This window comes from Hypanus sabinus, chromosome 2 (genome assembly GCF_030144855.1).
Source record: "Hypanus sabinus isolate sHypSab1 chromosome 2, sHypSab1.hap1, whole genome shotgun sequence".
Classification (NCBI taxonomy): Eukaryota; Metazoa; Chordata; class Chondrichthyes; order Myliobatiformes; family Dasyatidae; genus Hypanus; species Hypanus sabinus.
Window position 1 is genome coordinate 186,435,504 of NC_082707.1, and position 14,063 is coordinate 186,449,566.

Sequence of the window (14,063 nt, forward strand, 5' to 3'; positions counted from 1 at the left end):
GGTATTAAATACATAAAATATATATGTCCACAGAGCCAGCTGTGGCTTAGTGTAGCACTTATTATCTGAATCACAGGAACATGGGTCACAAGTCACTCTCCAGAATCTTGATCACATACTTCTCTTTAGTAGCTGAGGTGTAGAAATTAACTAGAAATTAATGTTAAAGTTATACAGATTTAACATGTACAGTTAGGCATAATATATTATTCTTATCCCCACCCCCCCACTTGTTCTCGGAATGATGAGATGGTACTAGAGAGAGTGGCAGCAGTGGAAATAAAATAAAAGGCCAGGTAATCTGTTTTATTGAGCAAGATTAAGAAGTTCAAAGTAAAATTATTATCAAAGTAAGTATATGTCACCATATATTACCCTGAGATTCACTTTCTTGCAGGCATTCACAGTAGAACAAAGAAATGCAATAGAATCAATGAAAAACTACACACAAAGACTGACAAACAACCAATGTACAAAAGAAGACAAACTGTGCAAATAGAAAAAAACAATAATAATAAATAAGTAAGAAATAAATAATCTTGAATAATAATAATGATATCAGTTGTAGAATCCTTGAAAGTGAGTCCATAGGTTGTGGAATCAGCTCAGTGTTGAGGTGAATGAAAATATCTGTACTGATGGTTGAAGAGTAAATCAAGTACGCCCTTGTTGCTCCTCAAGTCGAGTAGAGTTTATCGTCATATGTGCAATTACAGTGAGGTACAGGTGTGGTGAAAAACTTGCAGCATCATCACAGGCACAGATAAGATTTCAAGTTTCAGATTTTAGATTTATTCATCACATGTATATCAAAACAGACAGTGAAATGACACACAGAACATAAATTTATACCATACAATAAAAGAAAGACTGTGTAGAAGCAAGACCTAAGATATAATCTAAGACAAGTCCTCACTATGCAAGAGTGCTTAGTGCATGTGCATGGTGTTCCAATGCAGAGGTACAGTTAGGGTTACGCAGGTCATTTCAAGAACATGATGGGTTGTAGAAAAGTCGCTCTTCATGAACCCGGAGTTGTGGGATTCCAAGCTTCTGTAGCTCCTGCCTGATAGTGGCAGCAAGAAGAGTGCACAGACTGATTGTTGGGGACCCTTGGTGACTGATGCAACCTCCTTGAGGCAGCATCTCCTGCAGACACTGCCTCAAGACTCAGTAATATTGTGGTCAGTTGTAAGATTGGAGTATGATTCCTGCTGCTGCCTATAAGGAGTTTGTACATTCTTCCCGTGACTACATGGGTTTCCTCCTGGTGCTCCGGTTTCCTCTCACATTCCAAAGACATTTGATTAGGGTTAGTAAGTTATGGACATGCTGTTTTGGTGCCAGAAGCATGGCATCCCAGCACAATGCTTACTGATTTGATTTGATGCCGAATGACACATTTCACTCTAAGTTTTGATTTACACGTGACAAATAAAGTTAATCTTTAAATCTCTCAGTGGTCGGGGGAATGTGCCTGTGATGGATCCAATGGAAAAGACAGTAGAATTATTTAATCTGAAAGTACAGCAGTACAGTAATCCATGAACATTCTGACAAATATCAACCTGGATTACAGTATCAGAGGAATATATGGTGTACAATGAGGCCATTCAGCCCATCATATGTCAAATGAACTACATAGACTAGTTCTGCTTCCCAATTTTTGGCAGACTCATCCAGGTAATGTTTAAATGTGAATAGGTTTACTTTCTTCCACCTCCTCCCCCCCAACCTTTCAGACAATGATTTCTGGTCCTCCACCATCATTTCCTCAGCTTCCTTCTCTCCTGCTGACACAAATCCATGTTCTTTAATTATGAACCTCTCTGCTAAATAAAATAGGCCTTTCTAGTGTAGAATTTTAGGCATCTCAATCAGATCAGATCTCCTCTCAGCTTCCTTCACCCTGAAGAACTCTACCCTAACAATGTCAAAGAGTCATCCAGCACAGAAATGTCTGTACTTCACATGATTGAAATCCTCTAGGCTTGCCAACGTTCTCAAAGTAGAGTTGGTAGCACTATGCTTAAATTACCGATCCAACAACCAATTTTCAGGACCATCTGCACCACTGATCTGGAGCTTGAATCCTACCATTGCAGCTACAGAATTTAAATGCAAATAATTAATCAGTAACCGAGAAACTACTGCGCTGTTAAAAAGATACCCATCAGATTCACAAATGTTCTTTTGCAATGTCCTTACTGATACTGGTCCACATGTGGCTCCGTCTCTCAACAGTGCTGTTAATTCTTCTCCTTTTGCTTAGTGATTAGCGTGATGCTTTACAGTGCCAACTGTAACACTGGGGTTCAATTGCCACCTGAAAGGGGTTGTCTGTAAGTGGTTTGTCCATTCTCCCCATCACTGCATGTTTCCTCCGGGTGCTGCAGTTTCCTCTGCATTCCAAAAAGATATACAAGTTAGGGTTAGTAAGTTGTGGGTGTGCTATGTTGGTGCTCGAACCATGGCAGCACTTGTAGGCTGCCTCCCTCTGTGTTGGTCATTGACGCAAATGACGTATTTTACTCTTTGTTTTGATGTCGTTGAACATCAAATTAAGCTAATCTCTCTCAAATTCAGAGCCCTTCATGTTCAATGAATGAATTAAAACAACACCTGCTTCTCTCTAATGCAACCACAGTGTTGTGTGGATTAGAACTGTATGGAGTACCTCAAGTGTGGCCTGACTGATGTTATTAACAGCTATAGCATGACCTGTTTGATACTCCAACCAAAAAATGCTGTATGCAATCAAGTACTGAGTGAGTTTAGGCCCATGATGTTCTGATTCAGATGCTACTGCTGAGACATTGTTGACCCTGTAGACATACCAATTTTATGCATTTAATACCTTTGTTGTATATCTCCCAGGCTTTTACAACTTTCCTGTCTTTTAATTATTTGGGATCTTAGCACTTTGTACCTCGGGGATAGTCCAATAAATTCTTGTGCACCAACGATGTCTCCAGCAGACATTAAACAGGCCCTGGTAGGTGGAAGGGAGGGAGGAATAGGGCTTACTTTGCTGTTGTTTGTTGCTTTTTTGTTGTGTTCTGTGTTGTTTTGCCAAGCATTGTGGGCATGCTGTCTTGGCACTGCAATGTATGGCGACATTTATGGGTTGCCTGCCCCACACCTCAGCATATCCTTGGTTGATTTCTACATAAAGCCCTTGCCATGGCAAGGACCATTTTGACTGTAAAATTGAAAACTGCTTGTTTGAGTCACCGGTGAATACCTTAAGGCTGTTCTAAGCAATGGATATTAATGATATGAGGAATGGTGAAGTCTTTATCATGCTTGTATTTGTCTATCCCTCCTGTATTTAGGATTTGAAATACACCTTTTAAAGCTTGGAAATAGAACTCCATTGACTGCACATGTAAGAACAATTGTAGAAATACTCTTTGAGATGTACAACTCAGATTTTTACACACCACCCTCAACTGTATTCATCAGCCACTGTTCACTCATCACGCACTGCTGCTATCAGAATAGTGAAGCGAGTTTGATATGGAGATTATGGAGAGCATTTTTAATAAATATCAGCTAGTTTGGAATATTTCAGCAAGCATGTGGTGCAATCAGTGAATTGGGTAATTGTGAATCTCAAAGGAACCTAAAGCTGGTTGTGATCCAGTTGGTGTCTCGAGGCTCAGTCTTCTGCACATATGCTGCAGCATTCTGCTCCTTTGTTAGAATGCTGCAGCTCTCTGTTTCCTTTTTGAATTCCCCATTCTAGCTCCTTTCTTGCCCCTTCTGCTCACCTACCTGACACCACCTTCTGGTGCCACTCCCTTTCTCCCATGGTTCACTCTCCTCTCCTTTAAGATTTCTTCTTCTTCTTCAGCCCTTTACCACCTCCACCTTTCACCTCCCAGCTTCTCATTTTGTCCTCCACCCCATCCACTCACCTGGCTTCACCTATCACATGTAACACACAAAATCCTCGAGGAACTCAGCAGGTCAGGCAACATCTATGGAGAGGATTAAAAAGTCATTGTTTCAGGCTGATACCCTTCATCAAGGACCATGCAGCTTGCCGCTCCTCCCCTCCCCCCAGCCTACTTATCCTCGCTTCTGCCCCTTTCCTTTCTAGTCCTGATGAAGGTTCTCAGCCTGAAACATTGACTCCTCTTTCCCTCCATTGATGCTGCCTGACTTGCTGAGTTCCTTCAGCACTTTGTGTGTTGTTCCTTTGTTAAAGTGTGTAAATGATCATGAGAGACTGGGCTGTGAGAAGTAGAGTTGTGGAAGTCACACACACACTTCTGAAGACAAAGAAGTGAAATGCAGCTGTGTTTGCCGACTGATGTCATTCTTCTCAATTCTAGCCACTTGGCACCATGGTAGTGCAGTGGTTAACACAATACATCACCAGCAACCACTGATCAGAGTTCAATTCCCACCGCTGTCCGTAACAAGTTTGTACATTCTCCCTGTGACCTCATGGCTTTCCTCTGGGTGCTTCAGCTTCCTCCACAATCCACAGAAAGCAGTCCAAGTTTGTCTAACCTCTTATTGCATTCTTTGCCATCTTATGTTGATATGTTGCCACTTTCAGGGAGTGGTGGACTTGCACCCCAAGGTTCACTGGTACATCAATATTCTTAAGAGTTCTGATTACTTTCTTCTTAAATTTGACCACCCAAATCTGGACTAACTCCTCCAGGCATTCTAATACCATTCAATCTTTACTTTCTCCAACCATGGCCTTTTGTGTACCTCTTCATTAGCTGTGTCTTCAGCTACACACACAAGTTACTTCATGATGCCTTCATTTAAGATCAACCTTAAAACACATCTCTCACTAGTTAACTCTCTGTGAATACCAGACAATGTATTTTAACTACATTAAGATTCAAGAGTGCTTATTGTCATTTATCAGTACACAAGTGTAAAAGAGAATGAAATGATTGTTACTCCTGATCTGGTGTACAGAACACAATAAATATAACATAAAAGCAATCCTATGAAATCCAGTGTACAAGTAACTGTAGAGTGGCAGTGTATGAGAGGAAATGAAGGGTGCTGAGTGGTTGTGGAGAAAGCTAGCTAATGTGAATGGGAATAGATAGTTTGGAGGTGTTGATCAGCCTGACAGCTTGGGGGAAGCAACTGTTTATCAAGCTCAAGTTCAGTTTTTCGTCATTCAACAATGCACATTTAAACTCCCAAATTAAACAATGTTCCTCCAGACAAAGGTGTACAACACAATACATATTACTTACATGCATAGCACATACACAAATAAATTAACAAGTAATAAAGTGCACTTATGATGCAAATTAAAAAGTTAATAGTATCTGCTACTGGCACTTCATACTTGAGAGGACATGGATGTTGGCAGAGAGTTCAGTAGTTTCTTGGCCTGGCGGAAGAAGCTGTTTCCTATCCTAACTGTTCTCGTCCTAATGCTACAGTATTTTCTGCCTGATGGTAGGAAGCCAAAGAGATTGTCAGACGGATGAGAGGGATGACTGACAATGCTAAGGACTCTACGTAAGCAGCACTCTTGATAAATATCTCTGATGGGTGAAGGAGAGATCCCGATGGTCCTTTCAATCCTTTGTAGGAACTTGTGGTCAGATGCCTTGTAGTTCCTGGATCAGATGGTGATGTAGTTGGTCAGGAAACTCTCAATGATACTCTTGTAAAAATCGGTTAGAATGGGGGTGGGAGTCTCAGTCTCCTCAGGAAGTAGAGATGCCATTCTGCTTTCTTAACCAAAGAGGTGTTAACATGAGGGACCATGTGAAATCATCCACTATGTGTACTCCCAGAAAGTCGGTGCTTCTAACTCTTTTCATGGAGGAGACATAATGAGGAGTGGTTGGCTTTCTGGTCCTGACATAGCCCCTTCCCTGATGGGAGTGGCACGAACAGCCCAAAAGCTAGGTGGGTGGGATCCTTCATGATATTGCTGGCCTTTTACCAGCAAAAACCATGAAGGGCTCTAAATAATTAGATGTTGCTGAGGCAAGTCACAGGGCAATAACTTGAGAATTGGGCCTTCATAAATTGAAGTATTAAGTATCAAAGTATTGGGTCGAAGAATTACAATGTTATGTTGAAGATGTATGAGGCATTGGGGAGGTTTAGTTTGGAATACTGTGTGCAATTTCTGGTCACCTACCCTACAGGAAAGCTATCAATAAGCTTGAAAGAGTTTAGAAAAAATTTGTAACAACGTTGCCAGGACTTGAGTACCTGAGTTATAGGAAAAAGTTGTATAGCTTATGACTTTATTCCCTAGAACATAGGAGAATGAGGGGATATTTGATAGAGATGTGTAAAATTATTATGAATATAGATAGTGTAAATGCAAGCTAACTTTTTCCACTGAACCTGGATGATACCAGAGGTCATGGGTTAAGGGTGAAATATGAAATGTTTAAGTGGAACATGAAGGGGAACTTCATTCTATATATTAATTATTTAGCAATACAGCACGGAATAGGCCATTAAAGCACTTTGAGCCACACTTCCTCAGCGAGCCCAGAGCACCGATTAACCCTAACCTAATCATGGAGCAACTTACAATTAACCTACCAGGTATGTCTTTAGACTGTTAAAGGAAACTGGAGAACACAGGGAGAACCCGCACATTCTACAGGTAAGACTTATAGAGACTCCTAACAGAATGGCGCCAGAATTGAATTCCAAACTCCGGAACACACCAAGCTGAAATAGCGTCATGCTAACTGGTACTCTATCATGGCTCCCAGGGTACCACTTCACTCAGAGGGTGGTGAGAGCTTGGAACGAGCTGCCGGTGGAAGTGTTAGATGTGGGTTGCATTTCAACATTTCAGAGTAATTTGGTTGAGTATGTGGATGAGAGGAGGTTTGGGAGTGGGGCTATGGGACTAGGCAGAATTATAGTTCAGTATGGACTAGATGGACCGAAGGGACTGTTTTTGTTCTGTATTGCTCTATGACTCTATGACTACTGTTGAACCAAATTATAGGGATGTTCCATTTTCAGAGATGGTGACTTTTTGAAACCATTGATGAATATGTACTTTGACGACTGCATAAGAAATTAATGTGTTAAAGTGCAATGAAGAGTGCATAAGATTTCAGTGGTTTATTTGTCTTTCTCTCTACGTGCAGTGTTAAAGTTCACCAAAAACTGATTGAACATCAGCTGCAATCACTCTTGGCAGGTAGTGTCTGGAAAAAAAAATGTCAGCAGACAATTGCTTCATCTACAAAGAAATGATCATCATTTGTTTCAGAGTAATGACCCTCAGATTATATAATGTGAGATTAATACGTTATGCCTCAAATCAAAAAGCTCTGAAAAGCGTATAGCTGTAAAATAGAGAATAATTTTTTGGGGTAAAATTTATAATATTACTACATTCTCAGCAATGTTCAGATGCCAAGTGCTCAAGCCAAGTTACTTTAAGACCTGTTTCTGTATAATTTCTGTTTGCTTCATTTAAAATTCATACAATCTCGAAAGGACACTCCCCATGCAGATCCAGATTTATCACGTGTACATTGAAAGATACAGTGAAAAGTGTTATTTGTGTTAACACCTCAAGGATGTGCTAGGGACAGCTCACAAGTGTTGCCACACATTCCGGTACAAACATAGCATGCCCACCATGCTCGGCAGAACAACAGTGCAACACAAAACACAGATCAACACAAGCAACAACGATAGTAACAGAACAAGAGAACAATGGTAAAACAGGCCTCTTTCCCACCCTCCCACCCATCCACACACAGACCTTTAACTCCAGTGTTAGGCCCCAGACTCTCATATTCGCAGTCTATTGGTTTCTTACTTCCCATGCTATGTCATGCAGGTTACAAAGATGTAAGTTACAAAGCTAAGGCTGGATTCATTGACGTACATCTCCAAATGTAGATCTAAACACTCCTTACCAGTTCAAACCAATTTCTGCTGCATGCTAACTTTTGGGGCATTAGTTCCCAAGACAGAAGAATAAATGTCAGAACTACAGAAGACACTGATGAATGAAAGGTAAAAGGCTTACATATATATGAGCCATATTTACAAACGCTGGAGGAATTCGACATGATAGGCAATATCTACACAGTATGGAGGGGAATAAACAATTGACGTATGTGTGTTTAGGAACCTCAGAATTTCCCAAATCACTCTACAGCCATTAGATTAGTAATTAGTATATCTTTAATGATCAGAGCATTAATTTTACCTTATATATCACTCTGGGGCAAATGTCGATAATTTATTTATAGATACAGGTCTTTGCTTCCAGATGAATTTTTTACAGAGTGAGTGTGTGCGGAATGTGTTGCCATAGGTGGTGGTAGAGGCAGATATATTAGGAACAATTAAGTGACTCTTAGATAGGGACATGGATGATAGAGAAGTGAGGACTCTCTGAGGGAGAAGGGTTAGATTGATCTTGGAGTAGGTTAACAGATTGGGACAATATCATGGGCCAAGTGGCCTGTATTGTCCTGTACTGTTCTATGTTCTAACTCACCTGTTCTTCAAAGTGGTGCTTCGTCATTCTGAGAAGTCAGACAAGTGGTCTGTTTAGTACCTTAGCCAAGAATCACACCTCAATGTACTTTTCCCTCAATACCTTGTTCTTTTCTGGATGCCTACTTATATAGGCTAAGGATATGGAAGCTTTAGAGAGGGTGCAGAGGAGATTTACCAGATTAGAGAGCATGCCTGATAAGAAAAGGTTGAACAAGCTAGGGCTTTTCTCTTTGGAGTGAAGAAGGAAGAGAGGCAACGATAGATATGCACAAGATTATGAAAGGCATGGATAGAAAAGACAGCCAGCGCCTTTTTCCCAGGACTGTGATGGCCAATGCAGAGGACATCCATTTAGGATGAGTGGACAAAGGTTTAGGAGAGATGTCCATAAGGCATAGGAGCAGAATTTGCCTATTTGGTCCATCTAGACTGCTCCATCATTTGAACAGAGCTGATTTATCTTTCCTATCAACACCATTCTCCTGCCTTCATTCACCTGTCTTCACCTATCATCTTCTAGCTATCCTCCTAACCCTTCCCCCACCTTTTTATTCTGCATCTTCCCCTTTCCTTCTCAGTCCTGAAGATAGATCTTGGCCCGAAACATCGACTATTTATTCACCACTCATTTACACCAAGGGCAATTTAAAGTGGCTAATTAAAGTACCAAAAGGCTTGACTTTGAGATGTGGGAGGAAACTGAAGCACTTGGAGGAAACACTTGAACTCACTAAGGTGAATATGCAAATTCCACATAGTCAGCACCTGAGGTTAGAATTGAACCAGAGTTCACTGTGAAGCTGCGGCTCTATCAGATGCATAACTGCCTAGCCCATCATAAATATTTTATTTATAAGTATAAAGTAACACTCTATTCCATACTCTATTATCATGTTCCCTTGAACTGCCTCAATGCATTGTTGTAATGAAATGATCTGTATGGATGGTAGGCAAGACAAGCTTTTCACTGTACTTTGGTACATGTGGCAATAATAAAACATTTACCATTTTAAATAGGACACCATGAATTTGTACAAAGTTGAAAAGGAGAGATCCTTAATATATTTACAATTGCAGTGATGCCCAACACCTTTCATAGAAAAGGAATGTGTCATCATCTTGAAATTGTTTTTTAGGCCATAATATAAAAATATTACTTCAATGACTGAAGGACTTAGAAGGATGGCCACTAAACTGTACTTCAAATGAAACTAGGAAAATCCAGAAAAATTACCAGTCTAATCAGTGCTCTTGAAGTGCTTTACGAAGTATTGCCCTTGCTGTGATTCAGTAAGGCTGCAATTAACTGCAGAATCACATGATTATGTGTACTGATGGGAGTCATTAGTAGTCAGGGCTCATCTCTGGTATTCAAAGCGTCTGCACATTCTTTCCATTGCGCCTGATTTGATCAAAATTGATTTTTCCACTCAGAGGCATTGATAGCACGCACAACAAATCCCGCAGATATTGTGCTGCAGAATTGTGTAAATCCAAGATCCCTGAGTTCCCTGCACTGTAATCCTTTAGTATTTGTTTGAATTCACTTCAGCAAACTAGTTTCATCATCTTTGCCAAAGTTTATTTGATCACTTAGGTGATTGCCATGTGTTATATTTGTTGTATGTATTCCAGGAGTATGTACAATCAGGTAAAGGTTCACAATGCTTAGTGTTTGTGGCACATTGAGCAATTCACAGTCTGTCTGACTCTTTTTTTCATTTTGCATCCCTCATTTAGCAGTTGCTAGCCAATAAGCTAGTGATCAGCTTTTAATTGGATGCACAATTTGTTTTCATGGAACCCTAAAAACATGAAGTACATAGGGGTCATTTGACCTGTCTTTCTTTGAAAAGTTGAATACATCATTCTTCTTATCCTTACCCCCAACAGTCCTGAAAATGGTTCCTTTTCAAATCTACATTCAATACTTTTAATCTTTATTCAACGGAGAATAATAGACCATAAGATATAAGAGCAGAATTAGGCCATTCGGCCAATTGACTTTGCACTGCCATTTCAACATGTTTCGTTTATTATCTCTCTCAACCCCATTCTTGTTGTAACCTTTAATACCTTTACTAATCAGGAACCTATCAGTTGTTGCCTTAAATATACCAAATGTCTTGGCCTCCACAGCCATCTGTGACAATGAATACTACAGATTCACCACCTTCTGGCGAAAGAAATTCCTCATCTCTGTTCCAATTATTTTTAATGCACAAAATTTTTGTCTTTATCATGCAGAATCTGTCAAACTTTGTATCAGCGCTTCACTTATTTTTTTTTTCCGTACGATATAGTCACAGCAGGGCTAATTGTTTAAAAGTAAAGGCTGTCATGGGAAGAAAGGTAACAACCAGCCGTTGCTTCTGAAAGTGCTGAGAAGTTAAGTGTACAATTGTGTAGATATGGCATACATGCAGGCAGATTACATCCAGTGTGGAACACAGCCCTTAATGGCATGTGTGCAATGGACTGATGCGTCAGGTAATTGACATTGAGATTGTTCCATTTGTCCCAGCACCAATTCACCCAAATAGAAGCCTACCCAAATATATCGCCAAGTTATGTTAAAAAAATATTACAGGTCTACATTAGTCCAAAACATTGGCTTTTTATTCCTCCCAGTAAATGCTGCCTGACTTGCTGTGCTCCTTGAGCATTTTGTGTGTGTTGGCATAGGTCATTAGCAATTTTGTTGAGTAGATCTAATATACTTCACATTTATCATAAGATTGATCATAATCATTTATCATCATTAGCCTGACGTCAGTAGTGGGAAAGATGCTGGAGTCAATTATAAAAGAGGAAATTACGACACATTTGGATAGCAGTAGAAGGATCAGTCCGAGTCAGCATGGATTTATGAAGGGAAAATCATTTGACTAATCTTCTGGAGTTTTTTGAGGATGTAACTATGGAAATGGACAAGGGAGAACCAGTGGATGTAGTGTACCTGGACTTCCAGAAAGCTTTTGATAAAGTCCCACATAGGTGATTAATGGGCAAAATTAGGGCACATGGTATTGGGGGCAGAGTACTGACATGGATTGAAAATTGGCTGGCTGACAGGAAGCAAAAAGTAGCGATTAACGGGTCCCTTTCAGAATGGCAGGCTGCGACCAGTGGGGTACCGCAAGGTTCGGTGCTGGGACTGCAGCTGTTTACAATATATATTAATAATTTAGATGAAGGGATTAAAAGTAACATTAGCAAATTTGCCGATGACACAAAGCTGGGTGGCAGTGTGAAATGTCAGGAGGATGTTATGAGAATGCAGGGTGTCTTGGACAGGTTGGGTGAGTGGGCAAATGTATGGCAGATGCAGTTTAATGTGGATAAATGTGAGGTTATCCACTTTGGTGGCAAGAACAGGAAGGCAGATTACTATCTAAATGGAGTCAAGTTAGGAAAAGGGGAAGTACAACGAGATCTAGGTGTTCTTGTACATCAGTCAATGAAAGCAAGCATGCAGGTACAGCAGGCAGTGAAGAAAGCTAATGGCATACTGGCCTTTATAACAAGAGGAATTGAGTATAGGAGTAAAGAGGTTCTTCTGCAGCTGTACAGGGCCCTGGTGAGACCCCACCTGGAGTATTGTGTGCAGTTTTGGTCTCCAAATTTGAGGAAGGACATTCTTGCTATTGAGGGAGTGCAGCGTAGGTTCACAAGGTTAATTCCCGGAATGGCGGGACTGTCATATGTTGAAAGATTGGAGCGACTGGGCTTGTATACACTGGAATTTAGAAGGATGAGAGGGGATCTGATTGAAACATATAAGATTATTAAGGAATTGGACATGCTGGAGGCAGGAAGCATGTTCCCGCTGATGGGTGAGTCCAGAACTAGAGGCCACAGTTTAAGAATAAGGGGTAGGCCATTTAGAACAGAGATGCGGAAAAACTTTTTCACGCAGAAAGTTGTGGATATGTGGAATGCTCTGCCCCAGAAGGCAGTGGAGGCCAAGTCTCTGGATGCATTCAAGAGAGAGTTAGATAGAGCTCTTACAGATAGTGGGGTGAAGGGATATGGGGAGAGGGCAGGAACGGGGTACTGATTGTGTATGATCGGCCATAATCACAGTGAATGGCGGTGCTGGCTAGAAGGGCCGAATGGCCTACTCCTGCACCTATTGTCTATTGGGATTTGATTCCTGCCACTGCCTGTAAAGAGTTTATATGTTCTCTTTGTGACTATGTGGGATTCCTCTGGGTGCACCAGTGTTTTTCACATTCGAAAGGCATCTGGGTTAGGGTTAGTATGTTATGGGTATGCTATGATGGCACCAGCACAATCCTCACTGATTTGGTTTGTCATAAGCGATGCATTTCACTGCATCTCTCAATGTATGTGTGGCAAATAAAGCTCATCTAATCTGATCTATTCTAATGTTACATAATCTAATTTAAGATAGTGTATTTGTACATTGAGGTGACAAAGTGTCTGAAAGTACTTACAACAAAGAAACAGAGCATTTGGCCAAATAAGTTACTACAGTTCTTTATAAATGTATCATTTATTCATGGTTTTTGTCTGCGCTACAAAAGGAAAGATCTCTACATCTGTGCTATCGATTCCTTTCATAATGTTAAATCTCTATTAGATCACTTTCAGTCTTCTTCCAGTGGAAGAGACCCCTAGCCTACAGAAACTGGAGCTCTTCTGAAAGACATAACTTTTCACTGGTGCTTACCATCCCAGGCAGCCTTTTCCATGCCTTCCCCTCCATCTCTATATCCTCTTTATAATATGACCAGAAGTTTGACTTTACCAATTAGATTTATTATGAAGTGGCAGGTGTGTGTTGCTGCTATAATATGTGATATTACTTTTGTATTTTTTATTTATACAATATTTCTTTTTAACATTAGCTGCTTGTCAGTCATAGCTTATGCATAGTTTTTTTCTCAAATTCTATTGTATTTTTATTTTCCTGTAAATGCTTATAAGAAAATGAATCTCAGCGTTGTATATGGTAACATATACAGTATGTACTCTGATAATAATTGACTTTGAACTTTGAATTTTGAGATGGGGCAAGTAAAATTAGAGCAATTGTGCACAGAAGCAAGCAAAGGGTATTAGCTGGGGGATCTTTGTAGTAGTTGCATTGAGAGAAAGGGAGAGACCTATTAGATGGAAATAGGCACTAGGTATAAGGAAATTTAAATATTCTGATGGAAATATTTGTGGAATAGTAGACATGTTTGTTCTACAGGACAGTGTGCAGTGCTGAGGTACCTTGTAGTCTATGTAATTTGTTCCATCATAAGCAGAACGTGGTTTGCTTTAAGCTGATTATCTGGTTGCTTTTACTAATTGAGATTTTAAGGAAATGTAGAGTAATCATTGTGGGCTGTGTTGAAGTGAGTGTGGTACTTGTAATCGCTATTTTTGGCTTTGTCAGTTGTTTAACCTTGTGCCAACAATTAAAGCTGAATCACAAAATCAGACAATTATTGACTTTTTACATGCCTCCACCATCTGTCCCAATCACAAAACACAAGAAAGAGTGAACAAAATTCTTGATAAACTCAGCAGTTTGCTCAGTGTGTGTGAAATGC

The 14,063-nt window shown here is 40.2% G+C and overlaps 1 protein-coding gene across 10 annotated transcripts in view; it reads left to right on the top strand.

Annotated features, from left to right (window-relative positions):
- The window catches only part of LOC132389065 (centrosomal protein of 128 kDa), a 611,990-nt gene that overhangs the window by 336,055 nt on the left and 261,872 nt on the right, over positions 1–14,063 (top strand). The window contains exon 18 of one of the 10 annotated variants that reach the window (XM_059961535.1): positions 398–1,273. The exons of the other annotated variants lie outside the window; for them this stretch is intronic. Within the exon in view, the coding sequence (XP_059817518.1) occupies positions 398–522 (125 nt within the window). The 3' untranslated portion in view covers positions 523–1,273. Of the gene's footprint in view, positions 1–397; positions 1,274–14,063 lie in introns of those variants that run through there. 10 annotated transcript variants of the gene reach the window in all.